This window comes from Camarhynchus parvulus, chromosome 5 (assembly GCF_901933205.1).
Source record: "Camarhynchus parvulus chromosome 5, STF_HiC, whole genome shotgun sequence".
Classification (NCBI taxonomy): domain Eukaryota; kingdom Metazoa; phylum Chordata; class Aves; order Passeriformes; family Thraupidae; genus Camarhynchus; species Camarhynchus parvulus.
The window spans coordinates 25,734,093-25,760,843 of record NC_044575.1 but is presented as its reverse complement, the minus strand read 5'-3'; the positions used below and the strand labels follow the sequence as shown (position 1 = coordinate 25,760,843).

At 38.1% G+C, this 26,751-nt stretch overlaps 1 protein-coding gene across 2 annotated transcripts in view; it reads right to left on the bottom strand.

The window, feature by feature from the left end:
• Positions 1-26,751, bottom strand: part of STARD9 (StAR related lipid transfer domain containing 9) — a 94,904-nt gene that overhangs the window by 41,681 nt on the left and 26,472 nt on the right. For both annotated transcript variants that reach the window (XM_030948810.1, XM_030948811.1), the window contains exons 4-15: positions 15,644-15,760; positions 13,853-13,885; positions 13,704-13,765; positions 13,120-13,232; positions 7,886-7,955; positions 5,609-5,681; positions 4,665-4,732; positions 3,602-3,699; positions 3,185-3,385; positions 2,691-2,788; positions 841-918; positions 29-103 (exon numbers count right to left, since the gene is read on the bottom strand). In XM_030948810.1, the coding sequence (XP_030804670.1) occupies positions 29-103; positions 841-918; positions 2,691-2,788; positions 3,185-3,385; positions 3,602-3,699; positions 4,665-4,732; positions 5,609-5,681; positions 7,886-7,955; positions 13,120-13,232; positions 13,704-13,765; positions 13,853-13,885; positions 15,644-15,760 (1,086 nt within the window). The remainder of the gene's footprint in view (positions 1-28; positions 104-840; positions 919-2,690; positions 2,789-3,184; positions 3,386-3,601; positions 3,700-4,664; positions 4,733-5,608; positions 5,682-7,885; positions 7,956-13,119; positions 13,233-13,703; positions 13,766-13,852; positions 13,886-15,643; positions 15,761-26,751) is intronic.

Here is a 26,751-nt window from a genome sequence, read left to right as displayed (position 1 = left end):
GATACAGCACCAAGTAAATCATACACACCTTCATTTCGTTCTGAAGCACCAGCTCAGTCAGATTGCCATCCTTGTCATCACTCCAAGAGGGACTGGAATTTCTCTGTACAAACAACAGCCACCAAGATCTACATGTTAGTTTTCTTATTCACAGCTGGCAGGCATGTTCTTTCATTCTCCAGCATTTCAAGGAGATGAAGTCAAGAGAAGGAAAGACAGCACACATGCTGCCTTCTAGCATTTGGCCTACATCTCTCTAGCTATTGCATGCAATTTTTTGGCGTAAAGAACTGGTAGAAAAGCAATAACTGAGAGATAGTTCTGTGTAAATACATTCTGAAGTGTAAGTTCTGTCTCTCCCAGCAAAACATTCTCTCCATGGCTTGGGAAACCAAGACAGTATTATTATTACAACAGGGAAAAACACCAGGGATGTCAACTGTATTGTGAGGGCTCCCAGATATTCGCAACTCCTTTGTGGGGAGAGAGCATGCAGAAGTGTTAAACATCAATTGATCTCTTGAAGCTTCCATACCCTTAAAATAAAATATTAAGCTACCCTTAAGCTACCTATACCTTAAAAATAAAACATCCTATTTCTGGACAGGTAAACCATCCAACTCCATGAAAGGCAAGGAAATCCTTTTGAATCATTACATGACTACTTATACTTCAGGTTCATCAGTACAGCGAAGAAAGAGGAGAAATTACAGCAAAGCAATTAACCTTATAATAATTACAAAATCACCCAGAGAACTGTTTGGAAAGATAAACAGGTGAGATGAAAGTAAACTACCTAAAGTTAAACAAAAGCTCCAGTAGAGAAATGTTGCTACATACCAGTTCAAAGCTCATCAGCATAGTTTTCAACCTATCAATTTCTTCTCTCAGTTCTCTGATCAGTTTCACATTTGCATCCTGAAACATTGAGACACAGACCGTTGGAAAAATCAGTCTCAAACTGTAGTGTAAGAAATCAATGTGGAGATATTCCAACAGCTAGGAAGAGAGGAGAATAGACAAACTCACAGCAGTACTCCTTGCTTCACTCTGCCAGGCCCTTGAATGTACTACCTAGGGACAGCTGGTTCTCATCTTTGATAGATTCTCTTTTACTATAAACCTTTTTCCATCTCTCTTCTGAACACAGACCTACCATAGCATTTGTTCCCATCATGACCAGATGGATACATCACTGCTTCTAAGGATTTACCTTCAAAATAGTTATATTGCATCAGAAAGATGCTGCAACTTAAAGCTGGTATATAAAATCCAATTGGAGGAGACAAAGCCAGAGTGTCATCCAGGATGGTATTAACAGCCTTTACATACACACATAAAGATACATACATAAAGTTGTTACATATAGAATTTCCTGCCTGCTTGGTGTGAGGCATTTATCTCACTTTCAGAGATTCAGAGATTCAGTGTTTCTGCACTGGCAGTTTCTGGAAAACAGCTTTTACAGACATTTCAGACAAACTCTTGAGTCAAGAATCAGCTTTCTCGGGGCTGCCAGGTAAATTTGCAATGACGGGAAGAAGACTGAAGGGCTGGGGTCAAGGGTCTACCATGGGCTGTGCAAGAGAGTGAGTGGTACACAAGCTGGGAGGCTGCGAGGCTGTGTGTGACAAGTGACTTACCCAGGAGTGTTTATGTGACTTCAGCCTGTCACGGAGCTGTGAACTGCTGCTGGCAAAACCAAGCACACAATTGCTGCTACTATTGATGTCTGAAAGCAACTTAAAGGCACTGCTAATTAAAATGCAAATTAAATTTGGGAAACCTAGGATTAGAAGGGTTTCCTTCTGCCCAAATTTAACATAGCATTGCTAGGAAAGCAAATAGTGATGTACAACTCTAAGATTCTATCCTTCCATCTACAATATAAAATCTTGATACACTCATGCCAAATCACAAAAGAATACTGCTAAAGCTGTAAAGTCAATAGATTAAATATTAGGAAATGACTGGAATCAAGACTTTTTTTTGAAAGCTAAATTCATTGAATATTCTTAAATGGATGCACTGTGATTCAGTCCTTAAGTCATGCAATCGTGTGTAAAGGGGGCCTCATGCAGAATTCCAGGTCAAGAATGGTCAGTTACAGAACAGCAATTCTTGAGTTTTATATTTCTAGTGTATGTGACTGTAGATCTGGATCAGTATGTGCTGCTTGAATTTCGCTGTAAAGACAGAATTATGCACTTCCCTATGAATTATTTTTAATGCTTGTTCTAATGACTATAGTATTGAAAACATCCAATCTGTTTTAACACTATGTCTTTGAGAGTGTATGTTTTTCACATTTGATAAATGTGGACTGAGTGTAAGGATGGGAAATGAGAAAAAAGCACACACTGAAAATTTGCCTTAAGCATTTGAACATCTAGGATTGAACAAGAATGGGATAGTAGGGGCAGCAATAGAATTCAGGCCTCCAATGCAGCACCTGGCTCTCTCCTTAGTACTCTGCCATCTTTTAACTTGTGCAGCTTGTGAAGGACCTCTACATAAACAAATGAATCTGTCATAAAGTCAGAGCTCATTCCTAGAACAGGCAATGAATGAAGCTCAGGTTCTGTGGCCAAAATTATTCCCATGTATTTAAGGGCTTCATTATTTTGTGTACTGAGAAGAAGACAAATTGTGACTGCATAGGCTACCTTAGGCAGAACTCAAGGCCTCACCTCATTTACTCTGGGCTTATTAATAATATTTTTGGCATTTGCAGCATATCTCAAGGTACTCATGGTCTCGTTGTAGCTGGAGCTGGCAGGTGAGATAGCTACAGAGAGAAAACAAATTACACAATTTTAAAAAGCATTCATCTTAACCCATCATTTTTCAAAAAGCTTTTTTTTCTTCAGTCTTGCTTCTTTAAAAGATAAAAAAATAATCCTAGTGTTATTTCATTCAGCTCACAGAGAATGTCTTCTCCAGACTGCATTTATAACTGAATGAATCATCTAAAATCGAAGCTATCACCTTGGTAAGACTCAAACATAATTTCATGCACAATCAGCATGTATTTTCATTTCCTTGAGTATCCTGTGAAGTATTTATGAAAATCTTCACAAGGACAGACTCTAAGTGTTATAGCTGTCTTCTCACTGCAGTAGAGGTTCTTATTAAAGCATAGTGTGGTGCAAAATGTTAAACAATTCATAGAAACCAAACTCACTGGCAATCATAATAGTCTTGGAGTTGCCCCCTAGGCTGTCCTTCAGCAGCCAGGTGAGGATGGAGTCACGGTAGGGGATGTAAGCCGGCCGTCTGCTCCCGCTGCTGCCGCCCGAGGGAGGGCTCTCCACATGGCTGCTCTCCCCTTCACTTGTGAGGGTGTTAATGCTCTGGCAGCTGCTGAACATCTGAGAATTTTGTGCTGAGGGAGAAGTACCACAGAGCTCAGGAAAGGAGTTATTTTCTTCTGTCATGGCTACTTAATTTTCTTAGATACCATTACAGTTTATAAAGACACCACACAGCTGTTCTGTGGAGCTTTTTGATGTAAATGCAAATAACATTTACACTCAACACACAGTGAGTGAGTTGTATGCTTTTATTGCTACACTTCAATAAAAAGAACTAATGTGCTTACCTAAAGTGGATATGACAATTCCAAGTGTAACTAATGACTTGTTAATATTGGCACCTTCGGTAACTCTGTCTTTACAGTAACTGGGATCAGCTCTTTCACTGTAGCAAGCAAGTGTGAAAAAGACAATGCAAAATAAACAAAAATGCTTAATTATTTACATACAGTCAATATGAAAACATTATGTATTTTCAAGCAATACAAGAAAACAGAAATTATGAGCTTTGCAATTAAAAAACCCATACTCTTCAAATATTTCGTATTGCCCTCTATTTCAGAAAATTCAAACAACCATGAGCAAAGGCTGTTGGTGCAGTATACTGTTAAAGACCCACCAAAACATAAACTCAAGTCTGAACTGGGCAACCCAATCATAGTGGTTCTGAATTTAAAAGAACAACATACATTTCTCATCTCCACAAGGGTAGCCTGGCTCATTACAAAAGTCTGTATATTCCCTCAATGCCACTTTCTCTGACTATATGTGCATGGTAATTTATGTTCTTGAGAAAACAAAAGCCCTTTTCTCTAACTGTTCTATAATTCTTCAGCACAACTTCCATCTTTCTGTTTTCTGTCACATCCATTACAAACACATGTACCTCACTGAAATGCACAGCAAAGATCAGAGACTTAGGAACTTTTGGAATATAAACAACATAGACAGTGAGATATAACTATTTTCTCCTGCCCACGCTAGGCAGTCATGAGGAACACATTCCTTTTTGCCCCTCTCTTTTCAAGGACAGATTTAGTAATTCCAACAACACCTACTGGAAAAGCAACTTAATAAGAATATAGAGCTGAGTGGAATTACCTTCTATATATGCAAAAACACAGTATTGGTTCTGAGAACCCAGGAATTCCCTTCCCCAATGAAAACCAATACCCAGTAGAGAAGAACTATTGACAAAGACAATATTAGCTTAATATTCCCTGTTACATTATAAGAAAGTCAGGCTTTCTGTTAGTTCAATGAAATTTTAATATTAAATTTCATCTTTTAAGACAGTACTGCCAGCATCTTCAGAGAAAATTACCTCTCTGCCCTTCAGTGAATTATTACCTGCCTGCAAGATCCACTAAGTTGATCTTGCTTGCAATTTCAGAGGGAAGATTGTTCTCCAATATAGCCTGAAGAAAAAAAAAATCAATAAGCAGGATTATTCCCCTTAATTAATTAATGAAAATAAAATTGATGTGCTCTTTTGTTTGAAGCTGAGTTGTACATATGACTGTCTCACTGCCTTTGTTTGTGACCTTGACCCTCAGACTATGTTCAAACCACTAACTCAACAGCTTTCTCACCCCACAGAGAAACTACTCTCTTATGCCAATTTCCTCTCAAAAAAACCTTTACTGCCTAGAGACTGTGAAAGGCTTTCTTGTAGACCTTGCAGAGTTATTTTCCACTAATGTATTCCTACGGTCTTTTGTGAAACTAAGGAAAAATATCCCAAAATGTTCTGTGATTACAGGATGTTAGGAGTGTGAGATAGAAAAGGTCTATTGGATCACTGAACGACTTCCCTGCCAGGGAAGGATGTAATTCCACCAGAGAAAGGCTGCATTGTCTCAGGGAGAGTACTGGATGCCAAATGCTAAAAAGATGAGCACATCTAAAAAGCTGGACAGATACAAAATTTTGGTATAAACTAATGCTGTACTAAAATTAAGAATCCTAAACAAGTGTGATAAAACATAACCTCAAACATATTCACATGTAATTTTCACAGCATCTGAGGGGTTATTGCATTTCAAAGGGCTGATTGAAACTGAAAACACTTCTTTTAAAAGTGAGGTTTTGGCATCACTTCTGACTATAAGCTTGCACAAAGGAACAGAATGCTTCAATAAACACTCAACACATCTGCAGTGTGATCCAAAGGAAATAACTAACAGCTTCCACCATTACTACAAACAACACAAAATAGTGACAAGTAAACAATGCACAACACAGTGAACAGTGCTTTTGAAAGTGAAGAGGAAGTTGGGTTATTTTTAGCTAACCTGAGTGTAGTGGATGGTGAAGATAGCATGGGATCTGCTGCTGGCATTGTGAATATGTGTAGCTGCTGTGATTCTAGAAAGAAGAACAAATCATTCAATTACAAAGGGCTACTTCCCTGTATTCAGGGAAATCAAAATCAACAAATACAGCAGATAAATGAAAAAATGTGGAACTTGGAGATTATGGCAGGCTGTATTCTTGGATCTGATCCCTGAGCATTTGGCAGGGAACACGGAAAGGTGGAAACTGAGGATCAATTAGAGGTGGTTTTTTCCACCAGCAGCACTCTGAGGAGATATCTTAAAGCAGCCTTACAGCGCAGGTGGAAGGTGTGGCATAAGCAGGGAATGCAGAAGAGAAGTACAGCCAGCAACAGCATCAAACAGCTCGTCCCCAATACAGAGTGCACAAGCCAGCACATCTTCTCCATTTGCCTCCGTTTTTATCCCTTGGCATTTCCAAAGGGTTAAAACACCTTCATAGACAACTTCTGGGGTTCCTTTACCCTGGTACAGCTGTTTTACACTGCCAGAGAAGTCCAGTGAGACTAAGCAGTCCACCCATGTGAGTGCTAAATGAGTATTGTAATTCCCTGTGTGGTACTTGGTGAATCTGACATGGACAGACAGCTCTTGTGCTCTGACCCAGGGCACTCTGGCAAGCAGGAACTGCTCACAGAAGGAGCAGTAGAATTCTCCCACTGCCTCTGTAATGCAAAGTTTTGGAAATTCTACTTTCTTTATTGTTGTTTTCATTAGAAAAATACAAAGAAATTAGCATTTTGTCCAGGGCAAAAGCAAGGACATGGGCTTTTCTCCTTTGAGCTTGCCTTGAGTATCAGCTATACGTGCAGCCTTTATCATCAGTTTTGCCAAGCCTGCCCTCAACAACAGTAGGTAACTTTAGTAGGGCAGAAAAGGACTGTGCTTTTGTTACCAGCCCAGCTGTCAGAGCACTACAGAGAACAGTTGCACTAGAGAGCAGAGAACTGCAGCTGTGTGTGCGCTGCTGAGTGCCCAGGGCACCAGGGCAAAGCCAGGACTCTCCTCCCCGTTGTTCTCTGCTTCCTACACCTCCTCCACAGCCCTGTGAGTGGCCACTGCCAAAAGCTACAGGCAGCTGAGCACAACGTGATTATAAGCCAGCCAAAGCTGAGGCAGCTGGAGAACGTGAACTCATCTCCAGATGCCGGAGGAGGAAGACAAACAATTAGGTAAAGGGCAGAAGACAGAAAACAGCCCTACAGTGGGCAGAGAATGTAAGGGCACAGCACCAAGTTTTATGAAGTAAAAGAGGAAAAGATCATGCTCCAAGATTTGGAGGAGGAATTGTTAGTACTCCTCACCTCCAACAATACACAAGGTAGTCATAGAGCAAATTCACATCTCAATTACTCACAACACATGTAACCCATGTATTCACGTGGAATTTTGTTATACTTAGTTTTTTTTTTTACCATAAAGCTGCATCTATTAATTGCTACAAGCAGAAACAGCAAAACTTAATCCTGATATATATTCTATGGGGTTTTTTGCGATAATGCAGCTTAGTTTTTATTTACTTTCCAGCATCACTGTTATTCTAAAACGTTGAGTACTCTTATGATAAGACTTAGTTTTGGAACTGTGATTAGGACTCAGGCAATTCTTTCAAATATAACTATTTTCCATTACTGCAATGGCACCTGTAAAGATATTCAAGGTTTCTTGTCAAAAAGTGTTTTAACTAATGAGAGCCAAAATCATTGGCTTCACCAGTGCTCCAAACCCCACAGCTCACTGACAGCAAACACACAATTTGCACTAAGAGCTTATAGAAATAAAATCAAATAATTGTAAATAGTACTTCTAGAAAATAAATAAGCATGCATTATATTATCAGCAGTTTTAAATCACTGAATTATACAACAAAGTGAGTTGAAAGTTCTCCAGTCTAAAGTATCATGAGCAAGTGAAGGGGAAAAACAGATGTCTGTTTACAGCAAAGTGTTTTCTTGGCTTGCATTTTTTGTCACTGACAGATGGTGGTATTTTGTGGGTAAGTCAGCACAGGGTCAGTGTTGAAGAAAGGTCTTCATGAGTGCTTGTAGCTCTTGCTCTGGACAATAGGATGATAGGTAAGGTCTCATGTGTGTCTCACATCACCAGATCACCAAATGTGACATCCTGTCATCACAGAGCACTGCCAACCCAGTCAGTAAAATAAACATCAGTGAAATCAACACGCAGTGAAAGAAGAGTTAAATACAGATAGAGCTGGTTTGTAATGTAAAATACCTTTTAGCTATTCCTTCTTCTAGAAGTTTTACGGCTTGCTTGTAGTCTGTAACTAAATGCTGAGTCAAGCCTGCCAAAGATCCAAGAAAAGTTAAATACTTCGCTTTCTCAGGAAGTTTCATTCAGTTCATCCAACAATTTACCCAACATCAGGAGAATAAGAATGTTCTGCTGAGATGACAGTCTGTTATACAAGTAGTCTCTGGACTAGAGTAAATTTTATGAAAAAACCACAACTATTTAATTTTAAAAAATTATGTAAAAAATTCTAGTTCATCTTTCTGATGCAGTGACATCAGTACAAAAAAAATGCCTCATACTTTCAAAGACCAGGACTTTTCCATCTGCACAACAATGGTACTTCAAAAATAGTATAAATCCATAATAAATTTTCAGCTACTGCTTCTGTTTGGGTACAGATCCTGTAAAAAATATTTTGGCCATTGCTCTGGGTGATGGCTCTGCTTATGCAACTAACTGAACCAGGGACCAACCCCTGTGAATATTCACCACTTTATTAAATAGGCTTTAGCCTGCACTTGGGGATCTTCATGCACTTTTCCCCTCAGAGGGCTTTTTGAAGGATCTCCCTGAATAATGATATGAATCATCTGGCCTTCTCCTTTCAGTTTGTTTTTGGTTAGTTTTTATTTGCGTGATTTTTAAATCCGATTCTGTTTTTAAGGAGGGGGAAATCCCCTAAAGAAGAGAAAGGACTGCCGCCCTGAGAGCCCGCTGTGCGGTCATGGCCAGGAGGGGCCCAGCGGAGGGCGGTGTGCTGCTGTGCTGCGGCCCTGCCGGCTCCTGGCAGAATGCGAATTCCAGCACACGCGCGGAATCATCCTCAACCGGCTTGGATTCCCATAAATCCAGTTTAATATACCTTGTCACCAAGGATTATTTATCATTTGTACTGCAGTGACTCCTTAAAAAACAACTGAGCTGTGAAGCAAGTCTTTGTCATACCACAGCTAGCAAAACATGCCTGTGCAAAATGCTTTATCTCACAGTTGGAATCCAGGGCAACTTCCTCCCCCTCCACAGATTTAGGTTTGTTTTACTACAGACTGCAAAAGTGTGGGTGAAGGGAAAGTACTGAAAAAAATATTGATTTATTTGGATCAAATAATTTGTCTACTGTTAGGATGTAAGTCGAGATGAATATGAAATTCAAGCAGACTGAAATAGGTACTTTTGATATTGTTCGAGTCTATCCTTTCATGATAACAGCTTGCTTAATTCTAAATGAAAGTAAAACCTAAGACAAAGGAGAGATTTAACTTTATTCCTTAAATAACTGATACATATAAAGAAGAAAAAAGATTTTTGGATCACCTGCACTTAAAAAAAAACGCCCCTAACTGAAGTGTGCATGCATGAACATTTGCACACACACAAAGTATAGGATGATTTTCAAACAAAAGTATTTCCTCTGCTCTCTTGTGTCTCTTTACAACACATCAATTCCAGAAGTCATCACATTTTCCATTTGAGAAAGAGGCCCATTATTTTTCCAGCCGCACTGGGATCTTCAAAGTTCAGAATATGGAAACTATCATACATTGTTTTCCCAGACCCCTTTTCAGGGTCTTATTTAACTGAATAAAAATCCTGTTATAAAAAAAGAGGCATGGAAGAAATTCTTACATGTCTACAGTTCCCTAAGCACTGGAATTGTGAATCTTGCTGAGAGTTTAAAACAATTAGCTTTTTAATAAGGTTAATGAAATATTTTAAATGCCGCTTGAAAAGAAATGATGAAGTGTTCAGTTGGCTGCCAGAAAAAGAAAGGCCATTTTCAAGTCCCATAGAAAGATCAGAACCACTTTCTTGTCTAGAAATCTGCCTTGAGTAAGAAAGGATCTCCCCCAGAAATCTGTCTCAGAGTAATAAAATAGATTGCATAATTTCCTGATTTAAGAGAAGCTGATTCCTTAACAGTGCAACCATCTGTGAGGGAGAAGTTTGAAACAATTCCAATCCAAAGCACTGAAACACTTTCAGCATTTTAAAGGCTACAATCTCTCAGCCTTTACGTGAAAAAAATGATGGGTTGGAAAACATTTAAAATACTTAATGCTCAGAGCTGGGACTTTCTGACTGGACTTGCAAATGGAAAATGCATTGCCCAGGGCATCTAAGTGTCCTTAAAGGGATTAAGTTTTCTGATTTTCCCCTCTCTCTACTCTTCATCCACAGCTAACTGTACCCTGAATGTCATTGACACCAAACACACAAGTAAAATTAATGTACACTGAGGAGTTCCTCATAAGAGTCAGCAAACCTTAAAATTGCTGATTGCTTGCAAGAAGTACGATGCAAACACAGATGCTAGTCCTTAACTTGTTGATCTATGGAAAACAATGGAAAATTTCCAAGCTTTGTTGATGTTCACCAATTTAATTTGTCACATACAGTAAATTGCCTGGAAGTGAAACACAAACCAAGCTCTCCTAATAAACTTGATGATAATTTTCATCTTAGCTGTCTAGCTATTGGAAATATTATTCTTGCACTCTGATCCTGGACAGAGAGACTACAAATAAAATTGCCAAAGTCTACTTCAGCACATAGAAAACCTTCATTACATAGCTGAGCAATTTTTGATTGCAGCAATACATTAGTGCAGTTGAGAAGGGAATTTTGTACCAGTGTTGCGAACCTCTTCACAAGAGGCTTTCTTGAATACAATCTTATTAAAATCAAGCTACCTATATTTCAAACTTTCATTTAAGTCACTGCAGCTTATTTTTGTTGTGAGCTAATGAATGCAGTTCTATCACACTTTATTGGTCCCTCTCCTCAACAGACACTAGGGCTGCCTCAAGCAAACTGTCACAGTTCTCAACTGCATAAACTTCATAGGCAAATTTATTAATATACATTTGTATACACTTGTCTAAAATAAAAGAACTCTAATCTGTAGCCCTAAGCCACTGACTCATCAGCCTGAAATTACTTCAGTTCACATGGTCTCACAACAGCATCCAATTTCACCCCACGGTGTCTTCACCAGAGAAATTATTTCACTTTTCATGCATGTGATCAGTTTTTGGAAAAAAAACATGAATCACAATTACCATTGAAAATAAATTTTTTTCTTACAGGCATTAACACATTATTTTTTGAGGCTGTCATAATATACAGAGGGAGTGAATAATCTAAAATAAATTTACAACCGTAGTCAAAAGTGGAAAATGTTTTTTAGGCTAATCTTTTGCCATTATCTCTTCTCCTAGTTTACAAAATCTGATCAACTGGGAACTTTATTGGCATATTTCAGAACTCCAGCATAAAATTGTTCCAGTCAAAAATTTCAGTTGTGTCCAAGAATAAAATCCTTATTCAAAATGGGTAAATAAAAAAAACACAATAGAAACAAACAAACAAACAACCCCCCAAACGAACACCACAACAACAACAGCAACAAAAGCCACAATAGAATTGAAAAAGAAGTAACAGAATTGGCCTGGAAGATTCCAGATGAAGACAAAACAGTGACAAAAGGCAAGCCAGCCGATTGGCAGAAGTTATAACTTTATTTTCTTTTAAAACAGGGAAACTCCATTATATGCAGCCAAGGAATCACTGGAGATATAAGGCCTGAGAAAAGAGATGGAAATTGCCAAGGAAGGAAGCAGTTTAAAGACCGTTTCTTGTGTGGTGAATGAGCAGCCGCTAAAAGAAAATAATTAGTCTCTCTTTGAACTCCATCAATGACGAAGTTCTCCAATAACAAGCAGGTAGAAAGAGAATCTTGGAAAGGCCTCAATAAAAGCCAAATGTCTATGAATTTACTTTTCAAGAATTATGTTTGCCATACTAATGAGACCATCAATTCATCTATTATTTTCCAAGTCTCCTTAAAACAGGAGGCTGATGTGCTGGGAGAGCACAGCTGAAACAACCAGAATGTCTGATAAACCCTTGTGTACGGGACCATGAAAGTTCAACATTTTGCAAGTGCTGATTTCAAATTCTGAGAGGAGGAATCGGTAATAACCATGGCTTGTTAGATGCACTATGAGCAATAGAGCAGGTGTCCAAGGAATCAGAGCTGGGTTCCATTCAATCAGGCTCCATCCAATCACAAAGTCAAGTCACTCTATCTATTGTTACATCTTTCTTTAATCTCTGAAGGAAGGATAATAATATGATGTGTAATGCCATAATGAAGAAAAACAGGGAGAAAAATCAATCAGGGAGAGCAAGAGAAATCCACTAAACAGAGATAAGGACTTTATTTAGAAGCCAGGACCAACCAGTATTTGCTCTGATGTGACAAAATCTCTAATATCCTATGTGATATGCATTTTGTGTACTACCGTAGGTATTACTCCTCACTTGATGGCCAGCCAAGCAGTTGCAGAGGCAGTGATACCAGAGGCTACTCTGGAATTCTGCCCACTGGTTTAAGGCAAGAAGAAAAGCAAATGTATGCATCTACTTTCTAAACAGACCCCCAGTTTGGAAAACACTCTTCCTTCTGATGTCGACTGTAAATCTACTTTGTATGATTTTACACTGATTTTGAGATGTGATTTTTGTCAGCTGTTGGTCAGATACACAGAAATGTAGTTGGCAAACTTTACACCAGGATCAAATCAATTCATGAAATACCAAAGGCCAAACTGCAATTTATAGCTGTATGAGACCCTGAGGTAAAAGCACCAATCAAAACTGAAAATAAAATGGAAGTAGAAAAAAGAACTTAGAGAAAAGGCAAGAACTAAAGTAAGAAAGACAACTGAAAAAGCTGACAATTGAAAATCAAGCTTATTAGGTTTTCACTTGGGTAAGATTTTCATTGCTTCTCACAGCCTGCCCTGCAACATCAAACAGTTAAATTTATCTACTTTTTTTTTTATTTAAGTATATTCTGCTACCAAGGTATGAAACAGGTATGAAGGGACCTTAGGCTGGTCTGGAGAACACAATTAGAGCTAATATTGGTAGACTTCTTGATTAAGTTAATATTTATTTAAAATAAAAAGAAGAAAAATAATACGGCTGGAAAGGTAGACAGTGCAGGATATCCATCCAGTAGGATAACAGAGGCAAAGCTTTCAGTGGTCATACAGCAAGTGATCATACAACAAGAAAAACATTTGAGAAAAGTAACCCTTGAAGGGCAGAGGCAATTATGACCATTGCAGGAATACATGCAAAGACACAAACATGCCTGGCACACGTCCACCTGCAGTTGTGCTGCTAACTGAGAAGGCCACTCTCACCTTGGACATATGGTCCTGTTTCAGGGTGCTCTCGAACTCGAAGGGTATAAGGTTTCTTGTGGTCTGACTGCTTTAACAAGTCTCGGACACGCTCATTATAGATTTCAAGAAAACTGAAAAGAAGAAAAAAAAGGAAAGCTAAATTCACTCAGCTAAAAACAAAACAAAAGGAGTAACTGTATATTTAGACTATGTAACTGAGTCTTACATAGATTTTTTTTGCACTAGTGGGCTCAAATCCCCAGATTTCCGAACACAATGCTTTATAAGGTCCAAGGGAACGATGAATAAGACCAGAATGTAGGATTAGGGCTCAATTTAGGAGTTAAACAAAGCAAGTAAATTTTCACTGCATTCCTATTTCAGCTGTTTATACAAAAGTGAACAGACAGCATCCAAAGAACTAGACTTAGATGGAAAACTAAACCAAATACTTCCTCATCATTCCTCTGTGTTTTCCCCCTCATTCCAAAGCTACTATAATCTAAGAAAACAGAAACAAAATAAACTAGTCTTTACTTTGTTCGATCACAGGAGTATGTGAAAAGCCTTCATACTGTTGTCCAAAACAGTAACACACTTACCTGACCTTTACCCTGCATGATGCCATCTGGTCTGAGTAATCATCCTTCCTAGAAAAGAGACCCTTCACAAACGAGAAGTTTATGTAAATTTAAAATACATTAAGAAAATCTAACTGCTTAAACAAATTCAAGTGAAGAAAAAAAAATACCTCACATATACGAGGAGTCAGCCCAATGGATGCCTTCAAATAATAAACAGAAAAAAATTAAATAATATATTTCCTAACACTCATGCAAAATCTATTTTTAAACAAAAGCAAGTTTTAAGAAAAGGACAGACTCATAGTGCAGTAATGACTGTATTGTGGATTACAACAGAAACAACTGTGCAGTGTAGCTCAGAACAGCATTGCTAATTATACCAGAAGTAATTTTAGAGCAATGTACACAGCATTGATGAGAAGTTTAGGGGCTTGGGTTCAATCCAAAACCTGTTTGATGTAATGATATTGGACATGTCTATGTTAGAGGTGTTGCAGACAAGATGAAGCCAGGTCACCACTGAAACTAGCTTGATTGCTCATTAATATTTTTGAATTTTCCTTATTCTAGTTTTATTTCTTCATGCTATGGCATCACTGAGAAGCCTTGGAACAGCTTCATATTCTAGATTTATAAATTTTGTGTCTCAGAGAGAACAGGATATGGGGCTGCTAACAATACCCAGACTAGGTGATGTAAATTTTGCCCAAACAGTCCACACCGCACTGGTGTGATGAACTCTCCTTATGATATGACTGTTCACACTTTAGCAGTGCCAACACACCCTGGGAAAGGCACCAGGGCTTAGGTGTTTTCTGCTTGCTGAATGACATGAAAGATTTATTTCAGAAAGCACACTTGAAACTGTTAAAAGAAGAAAGTCACCACGTGGACCACAATGGACTAAAGTTCTGTTTATACCAAACACTATTTCACACTGAATACATGTTATTAAAGATCAGCCCAAAGCAGTATTGCATTGGAGAAAGAAATTAGTTTTAAAGCAAGAAATCTCTTAGAAACACAAGATCCAGAAATTTCTTAAAAAAAAATCTGTTAATAATGTAACTAAATTCTATTGCTGATGTCTATTGAGAAAATAAAATTTTAAAAATCCAAACTCTCATCAAAAGAGCAAACTATGTTATAACAGGCCTCTTATCTTTGGGGTTTAAACACATCTTGCCCTTACTTCACCTTAAAAATTGAATCCCATGGACATAGAAAATATTGGTCCACTTATGCAAACTATTAATTTTTTTCTTTTTAGCAGTATGTTTAACCAACAGCTAAGAATATTCTTGGATAAAGTCGAATTTCCTTCTGTTGTGGCAAAACACAGGAAATCATCAACTGACTCCATCAATCTGAGTAGCAAGATTAAAATGCACCTTAGGTGATGCCTGGTAGACAATCTTAAAATGTAACAGCTTCTGTAAATTCCATTCCAATGAGTGTCAAAACTAGAAGTGAAGTATTACTTTCCGCAGGACAATATTACAAGTAATAAACAAGCCTGTTACAAAGCCATTACTGTGAATTGTATCTAGTTTTATTTGTGAAAGCAATTTAATCTTAGCGTAGGCCAGATTGCCAAAATATCACATAGAAATGAATATTTTGTATTATCTCGGGTTACAGTTTCTAAAATCCGGAACTATTCTGGGGTATTGAGGTGGTTTTTTTTGCCCTCTAACTCTGTGATAAGATTCATATGTAGTAAGAAGAAGATTATCTAGTAATAAATATTTAAACTACACCACACTTTCTAATATTTTTACCTGATACTCTATTTTTTACCTAAATGTAAAGGCTTACATTTTATAAGTTTAAAACTGGATAAAACATGTGTAAGCATTCTGCTCATCAAGCACCACAACCACCATTTAAAATGAAGCAATGTTTCTACTAGACATCCTGCCCTCAACCCCAAGTTTAAAATGAATGGTGTAACTCACAGGTGTTCCCATCATTGTGTAAGTTTTTCCTGAACCTGTCTGTCCATATGCTAAGAGGCAGATGTTGTATCCTCTAAATGCACCAGACAACACAGAAGTGCCAAGGTCCTGGAACACCTGAAAAGACCAAGAGAAATAAAACAGTGCATGAACAATTTGTCTCCCTGCAAACACTCTTCATTACTTGCAGATCTTGCTCCTTTAATATCTCCATGGGAACAAGGATCTTCACACATCTGTCTTTCTATTTTATCAGATTCAATGTTGTGTGCTCAGCATTCACTTTTTAGATCTTCCCTAAGATACTGGCATGCCAAGCATACTGCTGACAAGGAGCAGTAGTGTTTAAGTGCTTCCCGGCCTGCTATCTCTTATTTTATATTCAGACTATGTGAATTCTTGAGGATCTTTCCTACCCCGAATGTTTACAGTTCTCATCATAAATGTGACTGAAAGGCATGACCAAGGCTCTTTTATGAAATTAGATAAACTCAGCATCAAAATTACAGATCAAAAGCAAAGCAAAGTCAAACCTGCATGCAGATTTCAGCCAAGAAATATTTCTATCTGGCCCATCTGGTCAGTAAATGACACCACCAGAGGCCACATGCTTTATCTTCTCTTCCCACCAAACACACAGTGACATGTCTTTTTCTACTCATTGTATTACAGAGACAGGACCTTGTCAGCCTCTCAGGCCTTCCAAAGCTTGCACTGGTCCTGCTGTTGCTGCTAAAGTTGGGCCAACACTGCCAAACTACCCATACAGGAAGTTCTGATCAGTTTGTCCTCCTACTTTCCCTGCCTTTTTTTTTTTTTTTTTTTTTTAATCCTCAAGTGACTTGCTTTGTGATCACGTTCTCAGGACAGCAAAGCCTTGCCCTAGACCAGCTGAAACGACACCTAGTAAGGTTTGCCAGGAAGTGCACTGTGGATCAAAAGGTTCCAGCAGGCAGGCTGACAACCCCTCAGCACACTTTGGCCTTGCAAAAGAGATGTTACAAGCACTATTTTTTTTGCTGTTCACATAGAAAGCTGGTTAGTATCTCTAGAGAGATACGTAGGATTTCAGTGTTTCAGTGCTGTGAAATCTCATCCACTGCCAGGTCATTTGATTCTCCAATGGACAGATAAATGTACTAAAACTGATACAAAAATCAATAGAAAAAATTCATAAATATCACCACTTTACCTAAACTACCCAGAAAGCAGATTGGAAATCCTCTCCTGAGACTTCAGTTTTCAGATCATATTTCAACTCAAACTAGGACAAGATGATAATTTCCAGCTGAAGAATCAATAACATTTCCATTTGGCAAAATTTAGAGACCTGGCAAAATCAAAGACCCCTGCTTGTCTTTGTAAAGGTATGTGGCATGTCAGAGCATCTGCTTCACTAGGATTATCAGCTCAAGAAACTTTTCCATTCAAAGCATACAGACAAAGCCATGAACAAAACACAGGGATACAAATGTAATAGACAAAGGATTAAAAAAAAAATAGAGACAAACTCTCCAGTCACTATTGGAGGCCATTAGGAAAATGAAGCAGAGCTTTGGAGGGGGCCAGCCTGGACTTCACAGCCAACAATCTGGAGGGAAAAAAAGAAATAGGAGAATTTGGGATATTTGAGTGGGGTCTGCAGGGCTGTGTAAAACTCACCAAAGAATGTTTAAGGTGAGGAGTATTAAGGTAAGGAATATTAATTAGGAGTAGAGTCCAAACTGATGGTCAAGAGCAGGGGTGCTTCTGAGCACACACACATTTGCTTGTGAGCAGCAAATTGGGCTATCAGGCATGTACAAGCCCTGCAGAGAGCCTAAAAGGGCTCAAGTTCCAGGCAAAGTTATTCTCATGTCAATTCTCCAGCGAACACTGAACTTTCCCTCAGTAGAAACACCATTAGGATCTCTATATCTTTATCTGCTAACCGTATCTCTACCTGGTTAGCAGATAAAACTTGCCAGACATCTCTAAGACAAGACACTTAAGTTCAAAGGAGAAAGTTCCTTCTATGTGGGCACCTCAAAGAAATCAGTAGCTGTGAATGTGAATATAAGGGGCAGGAGGAAAGAATCTGATCTAAGCTGAAGATGGCAAGAGCTAGTTCTGAAGATTGACAGAGGATTGGTGTCAAGCAGTATAAAGGACTAAGAAATTATAAGATTAATTACCTTGAAGTAAGGGGAGCAAGGCAATACTGTGCCCATTTCAGAGTATCAGCATTGAATAAATTCAGGAATTTTGCATGGCTTATTGTACTAAAAGCAGCTGGACTCCATATCAATTTAGAAACCACACTTTGCATGGTAGAACCTCTCACAACAGGGGTAAATGCAGCCTAGAGAAGTACCTTGATTCTGTGTTAGTCTTCTCATTAAGTGCTGTCCTCCTTTCTGAAGGTTCACAATGGATCTTTGAGAGTTAGTAACTGATCTAAGTACAATAAAATGAAATTTTCACAGGTGGCAAGCTTTCAGGATAGAAACACTAATCAATGTCATCTGGACATTGAAGCTGGTGTTTTAGAAGAACAGTATTTTACTTCTTGCTCTGTTGTTGAAACATTTGTATGATGTTGTGCAACTCATTTAACATTTTCATGGTGCAGTTTTCCTATAGATGAAGTAGGAATAATGCTATCCATTAGTAGAAGATCGTGGGATGTTCTCACTAGTGTTCATAACACTCCTTGCGATTCTAGAACATCCATAGCAATTTAAGCCAACTGTGCAAATTATTGCGCATGTCGCCTCTCCAAGAGTACCTTGGATGCTCTGAAAGAAGAGCCTCTAATTCCACAGTCTCAGTTAAAGCTCTTACATCTACTCTGTATTAAACACAAATGGTTACTCAGATGCTTTAATTCAAATATGTTTCAAATCAGACCTTTCTTAATTAGGCCTTGAGAAAAGACGTATACTACAAGCAAAACTAGATATTCTGAAAACAGTAACATAACCCTAGGATGGTGACACATCAGAATTTCAAGAAAATTATTTGCTGAACTTCTATTAAAAGCTGATTTGTACTGTTTGGTTTTTGTTTTTTTCTAGTAAATTACTCTCTCTCCTTCTGTGAGGATAAATTACAATTAATTTAATTGAATAAAGCCTCAATTTAGTGAGAAAAGCCTCTTTGTTTTGGTGTACTGCAGAAAAAATGGAGAAGTGAAGCACAGCAATGAATTTATTACTTTATTACGTGTTAAAAGGGAGGAGAGTAATTGAAATCAAAGCTTTTTCTAGTATCAGAGGCATTAGTCCAAATACCCAACAGCAATAACAGCTGCAGATTATACAACAAATCCTCTAATTAATTTCTGGGCATATGTACTAACATATTTCATGATACAATAGATTGAATCACAGATTTTGCTGATCATGAGGTGGGGGTGGCAGGGAAAAGAAGATTCTTCTGGGAGCCTTCCAAGTCTCACATTTGAAATGAAACTTCAGGAAGATGAGGCTTTTCAAGGAACATGAGTTGGATATGGTTTCCTGCAGAGAACACACCATTTCAGGCTGAGACAGCTCTGTCTTCCCTGCATGGCTGCTCTGCGTGACTGGCACTGTTCACTTTGTTCCAGGCAAGAATGAGCCCTTCAACAAAGCCCTGACTGCCTTTGCCACGTCTGTTCCCTGCACTTGCCCAGCTGTATGTGGTCCATATCCCATGGTGATCTGTGAAATATTCTACTATTTATCACTTGTCAACAGTCCTAACAGTGGGAAAAAACATGCCTTTCTGAAAAAGTTAGGAGAAGGCACTAAGAAAACTGTTGAATTATCACCATTGAGTTAATCCTGTTTAAAACTGAAGACTAGAAAGACCATTTAATTCTTTTGAAATACAAATGTATTAGAGGTTAAAGGAATGTGCCACGCTGCAAACAACATCTGAAACTCTTTTGGAAATTAAAAATTATGAAGTATAAACTTCATATTTATTTATTTATTTATAAATAAAGGATTTATTACTCAATTAAAACAAAATAAAATTTGGTAGAACAAACAGATATGGTTTTGGGTTGCTTCTTCAAGAATGCTTGAGAATTTTAACCTTTCCAAAAAGTCCATTTTTAAAATGACATATGAGGACTATCAAATGGAAATGCACCTTGTCTTATCAAAAGATTAAAAAATTGAAGGAGTCTGGGAGATTCAAAGAAGGATACCACCTGTCCTAAGAAACAGTGATGACCAAGTGACAAAAGACATTTCTTCTCCCCTTTGCATGAACCTTTATAAAGTGAGTTTCACAGTACTAAAGTAGTAAAACTCTTCCTTTTTAGAAATCGGAAACATGTTTTGCAATTAGAAAAAAAGCATAACAATCTTTTTCACGACCAGGAGATTTATAAGAGCAATATTCTGTTCTGATTCTTTCCCATTTGGACAGCAGAATCAGAAATCTTCTCTCAGCTCTCCTTTGCTAGCTCAAAAACCAGAATTTATAGTTGGTTTTCTACACCTTTCTTAAATAATGAATTTTCAAGAATTTTCCTGAAAAATACCTCGTTTATTATCCTGAGATTATATCACATTTTATCACATTAGACCTGCAAGTCTGTGCATAAGTATGCATTAGCAGACAGATCACTATATTTTTTTTCTGGAATATATTTTGTTCTACTGCTAAGAAGTAAAATATGGCATGGAACAGCTCCAGCTACTCACTGAAAGTGAAAGAATTTTCAGATTTTGTTTATTAACAGTAATGATTTGCGACTTTAGTTTAAAAATTGAAGGGTTTGCCCAGATATTAAAAGCGAGAAGCCTTTTTTTTTTTCCAAATTATTCTTTTTAAAAAGGCTTATTTATTTTTTAAAAAAAAGTTTAAGTTTGTTCTATTTCTCCCAACTGCCTGTGCATGTTATAAAGACTTTTTTCTCTTTTATATTCTTTGACTCCTTAGTTATTATCAAACCAACGGCCTGTAGATAATCCCTTCAGTCTGTCACCTCTCTGTGACACACACTAAGACAGACACAAGTGTGTTGACTGTCAGTTTTTCTTTTGTTCTTCCAAAAGATTGGAGACAATTCAACTGTTCTCTAATGCATGAAGTTCAAACTAATGCTACTGACTTTGTAACACAAGGCTCAGTTAATGTCAGTACCTTTGACTTTTCTTTGAATTACTATTCATTGAATAGACACACACCTAGCACAGCTGACGACAGCAAATAGATATTTTCCATTGTAAATGGAAGGGGCACTCTTTATTATGTGAGAGTGCCCCTAGTGCTCTTAGACTAATAAATGCTTTAATTTTGAAGATAATGGGGACATTCTATCAGAAATTAAGGTTTGGCAATATATATTTCTTGAGCATAAAACTTTTCTTTCTCAATCCAATCAGAACCTGGATTGCAAGAAGAAAACAAAAGCAATTGTTTCAAATGACAGTAAATTGACTGTTATGCTTTGAGGTTTAATAATTTGGGACATTGAATGTTTTTCCAAATCACTCAAGCCAAGTCTCAGAGACACATGAAAAAAAATCTAGTAAACTTTCAGGTACAGCATGTAATGCCAAGTTTGCAAATGTAAGGGATCAATATTGATAAATAAGCATTTGCTGGCACTCAGGGCTTTTTTCCCCTAAGTAATTTCTGGAAAATAAGACTTGCATTTTGCTTTGAGAACAATGAACAAGCAAGGACCAACTTTGACTGAAGCAGAGGAAAAGGGAGGAGAAAGCAGAAGGAGGAAGCTACAACTTTTAGGAGCAACAAGTTAATAGAATAGTTTATTGAGTCTTATTTGGACAGCATGTATTTTCTTATTTGCAACTGTCTGAAATGGTCAATGTGTAATAGTAACATTAGGGCACTAAATCCAACTTGGAAATCTCAGAAATTTCAAGAGAGTTTATTTGGTAAAGGCAAAAAAAGGAAAAAAGGATTTCTGAATAAATAAAATGGCTACTTATTACTGGCATAGTTCACAAGCATCAACACGGACAACTCACCAAAAGCAGTTTTCAATTTTACTAAAAAACATCAGGCTAAAGTTAGAATAATAAGATAAATTACCACAGTCAATAACTAGGATCAAAATCAAAAGACAATTATCTTCTTTCACAGCACAATTTAAAAATTGTCTTTAAAATACCCCAGTTTAATGAAAGTGGAAAAGACTCAACTGAAGCAAGACACATGGCCAAAAGTTACTTTTGACCACAGAACCTACAAGTGACTTTACAAAGGCTGAAAAACTCGTTAGTCTGATTTCCATTAAAGATTTTCCATGCAAGCAAGATAAGGGAAAACTTCCTCATCAGTAGATAGAAAGCTTCAGTGTATCAATACGACTTCAGCAGATACAGCTACAAAATGAATTAAGTATTAAAGAGTTGCTGTTATTTACTACACCCACAAAATCACACTCAGCCAATAGGTCAGGGCAGTTTGAGTAACTGCATGAAGTCTGAGGCTCAGTCCTGCAGTGTCTGTTTGCCACAGTCTCCACTATGAATTACAGACATGCTGCATCTCATATTTGGTGTATTTTCCTTCCAGAGCCTTGCCCACCTCAAGCTGTTGCTGTTTGGGTTACAACTAAATCATGTTTAATTAAATTGCTGCTACATCTCAAATATAGCTGCCAAGACTCAAATTTAAGGTGAAAAAATATTTCAATAAATAGAATTTTACAGAACTAAGTAATTCCTGCCAAAATAATGAAAGCCTTCATCCCACAATCTTTATAAACCCCTCAAGATGAATTTAAATAAAAAGGCAGAAAGAGAATGCAAAGAAGGAATAGGTAAAAACAAATCTAGGAGGTTGTTGCAATAATGCAAGGCTTTTTCTGCACGTGTTTTGTCTTAACAAATATTACACAAATGTCAGCTGAAGGGCTTTCTGTACATGGGCAGAGAAGGCACAAGCACAGGGAAGCACATTATGCTGATCAGTTGCACAGAAGCCTCCACTGTGACATTTGGATTACTTCAGCAACATTACTCCTTGCTTTGAATGGGGTAAAGCGGAAGGGGGGAAGGCATTGCTTGGTTAGTTTGGGAACGGTTTTTCTCTCTTAACAAGAGGCCACAGCTTCACAACCAGGATTATTTCTTTTCCTTCTCTCTATCCTGCCTTTTCAGTTTCTTTTTCCCAGTCCGACCGGAAGCAGGGCTGTGAAAGGGACGGCTTCTCTCCAGCTCAAGCAGCTTGGCCCCTGGCAGAGGCATTTGCAGCAGAACCTAAGAGACAGTTCTGTTTTTGGCTCTGCCAACAGACTTCCTGTGTGTCCTGAAATCCCTTTGTGCTTTAATTCTCCCTATGAGAGACAACAATGATCTCTTTGTTCTTCTTATCAGGTGTAATTTTTTTTCCAGTGGAAAAACTGTCTGCTCTGTGTTGTAATGTACAGACACCCACTAAATTTAAAAAGCATGAAAGTTCAAGCTTAAGGTATTTAGGAGAAACCATAGAATAAAAATACTAGGGAAAGGCACAGAGAATATTTGACAAATCTATTGTTTTTCTGGGGGGAACGGGAGGGAGAATATTGGATTCTGATTAGGATGAGTGGTACCTTTACATTCCTGCCATTTTATTGCTGAATAAAATAAAATTCAGCAATAAGTACCATGAATAGTGTGTATTCATGAAAACACCTCTTATTCACTCATTTAAAAAATCTCTCCTTTTGCAAAAAGAAATAAATCTCTGTTTTCCACATCCGTCCAATTTATAAATTGTGTGTGTGTATTTTCATCTACCTGTACAAAAGCATATACCTGTCATCTCTTTTCCTTTCAACAGCGATTCCTATTGTGTTATCACTGATTTATAGAAGAGCAATTTTAATGTAATAGCCATATAATCCAAACTCTACAGCGTTTTACACTGCATCAATATTGATTTAGCTTAGTCCAGCTACATTTCTCATAATAAAGCTTTCTACACTGAAAAACACCAGATAATTTTTAGCTTTATTAATGAATACTTTAAGGTTCACACATAGCATTTTGTGGTTTTGGGGTCTTTAAAACAGATAAAAACTTCTGTAAGCATCCTTAGGGAAAGGAAGAAGCTTGGAAATAAATTGCTAGCTACACACAGCTTGCAATGCTTTCTACAAACCACTTAATGAGTAGATGAGAAATCAAGAGGTTTCATTTCCCTGTCCCAAGAACCTGGGACTACAGGTTTGAGTGCTGGGTTGGATATTAGAGGTAGAGATTTAATTTCTGTGCTGTGCATCTTCAACAACAGAACAGTAACACTGTGGCTCAGACCAGTGCCAGCAAGATCCCAGGAAGGAAAATTTTTCCTGAGCGAATTCTGGGCCAGACCATTCAATAATGGAACCGCGGGGGAAGCTAAAATCTTCAGCTTTTCAAAAAGTCTAGCAAAGGTTAATGTCACAGCTGGAAGAGGCAACACAATATTCTCTACAGTTACACTGTTTTACTCCATGGTCAGATGTTTCAGACATCTATTCCCCTGCCCCAGATATTACTTCATGCCAGAAAAATAATGTAAGCTGTCACTTAGAATGTTGTGATACCATTGTTATCTGTGCCTGAATGACCACAGAAAAGAAATAAGAATAAAAAAAAGGCAGAGCAGTTAATTTTACTGATACTCTTAAAATGAGCAAAATAAATACTGTGAGAGTTAAGTGGGTTTTTTTTATACTGAATGATACCCCTCTTACAATGAAGAGAGCAAGGAATAAACGATGGATTATAATGAAGTTATAAATATCCTGCATTTTCTCCCACTGCCTCTAGCTCTTGGCTAAGATCCCAGGTCATTAGTGGATGTCTGTGATTCCATGTGAAAGGAAAGTAAAGAAAAACAACATGAAATTACCAATTTTTTTTACAAGACAGCGGAGAGAAATACCCATTCTCATCTGTGTCTCTAAAAACAACTGCCCCTTAATTTTGTGAGAAGACTGAGGATGGAGATGGAAAAAAGATTTTTCTTTAACTTTATTACCAGGAGGTAGAAGGAAAAAGTAGTGATTTAAAGTTTTCAGTAATTCAGTAAGGGCTAACAACTGTGTGAAATACTCAGACAACAGCACAATAACACTATCAAGACAGATTTCTGCTTTTTTTCCCTTCAGCTGGAAATGGGTATTCTCTTTTCATATGTCATCTAGCTCAATTTGATATTTTTGTTATTAGATCACCAACTCTTAAAATTACAACAATGGAAAACCGTTCTTAAGCCCATAAAATGTACTTTCCTAGCAATCAGCTCAATTTTTAACCTTCATACAAGAGACCAAAAGAAAGTAAAAATTAAACAAAAGAGATGACAAGACATTGGAAGTAGTTATTTTTATCAATAATTCTTTTGAAATGCCAGCAGAAATTCTACAAGGCCTATTCTGTTTGTAAAACTATCAACAATGGCTGCATTTCAATGATACTCAAACCCAATATGCTTCACATCATGCTTCTAGAAGTAAATTTTCTGCATTTAGCATTATTTAATCTGGGGGGAACCTTGCAAGTGCTCATGGAATTCACTGGTGCTTGTTATTAACTTTACCTCAGATTTCAGTTTTTCACAATTGCAATAATGAGACTGTTGGAACCAACCTGTGATTCTACACTACAATACAGACATTTGTAAATTGTGATGTTAAACAAGGCGGAGCAGTATATTTTGTTAATAAAGCAATGCTCATTATCTATTTAAAAAATTATGTTGTTACTGCACAAACCAGAAGCATTGGCACTTTACTGCAACAGTTTCTTGTTTAAAAGAAATTATGGCTCCATAACTAGGGAGATGAGAAGGATGCTTGTTATAAAACACAGCAGTTGTCCCTGCTTCTATTTCACAGGAAGAAAAAAAATCCTCCTAGTTTCAGGCAACAGACAGGACTATATCTGTTTTAATCACTAGAGATATTTTTATCTCTGTTGCTTGCTTACTTAAAATAAAGACATAAAATGGACAGTTCTTAGAATAATTGCAGGGCTTACAGGTGTGTAGGGGGATAGAATATAAGTAAATAAAGGTAGTATAGAAAGTAATCTTACCCTCTAAAGAGTTGCAGCTGGGCTAACTATTAAAGATTAGGATCAGGCCTGACTTTAACAGGCCACAGCTGCAGCCAGTAAGAAGAGTGTTATAAAAGAGTGGATTGGTTGGTTGAGGGGAACTGGAGTCAGTTGGCTATTGTGAGAAGAAGGGAGAGTCAGTTCTTAGAGGAGCTGCCTATGAGAAACATCAAGGAGGTATGAACCTCTTGCACCATAAATTGGCCAGAAAACTGGCAGGATGGCTAGGCCAAGAGAGTGGTGGTCAATGGAGTTACAGCTGGTGGTGTTTTCCAGGGCTCAGTACTGGGGCCAGTCCTGTTTAATATCTTCAATAACCTGGATGAGAGGACTGAGTGCACGCTCAGCCAGTTCACAGATGATGCTGATTTGGGTAGGAGTGTTGAACTGCTGAAGGGCAGGAAGGCTCTGCACAGGGACCTGGACAGGCTGGATCAATAGACCAGGCCAATCATATGAAGTTCAACAAAGTGAAGTTCCGGGTCCTGTACTACCAACCCAGCCAGCACTACAGGCTTGGGAAGAGTGGCTGGAAAGCTGCTCAGCAGAAAAGGACCCGGGGGTGCTGACTGACACTGGCTGAACATGAGCCAGTGTGTGCCCTGGTGGCTGAAAAGACCAAAGTCATCCTGGCCTGTGCCAGCAATAGCGTGGCCAGCAGGACCAGGGCAGATTGTTGCCCTGGTGAGGCCACACCTCAAACCCTGTGCCCAGTTTTGGGTGCCTCGCTACATTACGGACATTGAGGTGCTGGAGTGGGCCCAGAGAAGGGCAGTGGAGCTGGAGAAGGGTCCGGAGTATGTGTCTTATGATCAGTGGCTGGGGACACTGAAGTTGTTTAGTCTGGAGAAAAGGAAGCTCACGGGAAATCTTGTCATTCTGAACGACTACATCAAAGGAGGTTGTGGTGAGGTGTGGGTGAACTTCTTCTCCGAGGCAACAATTGACAGGATGAGAGGAAACAGCCTCAAGATGTGCCAGGGAAGGTTTGGATTGGATATCAGGAAAATTTTCTTCACTGAAAAGGTTGCCCAGGGAAGTGGTAGAGTCACCATCCCTGGAAGTGTT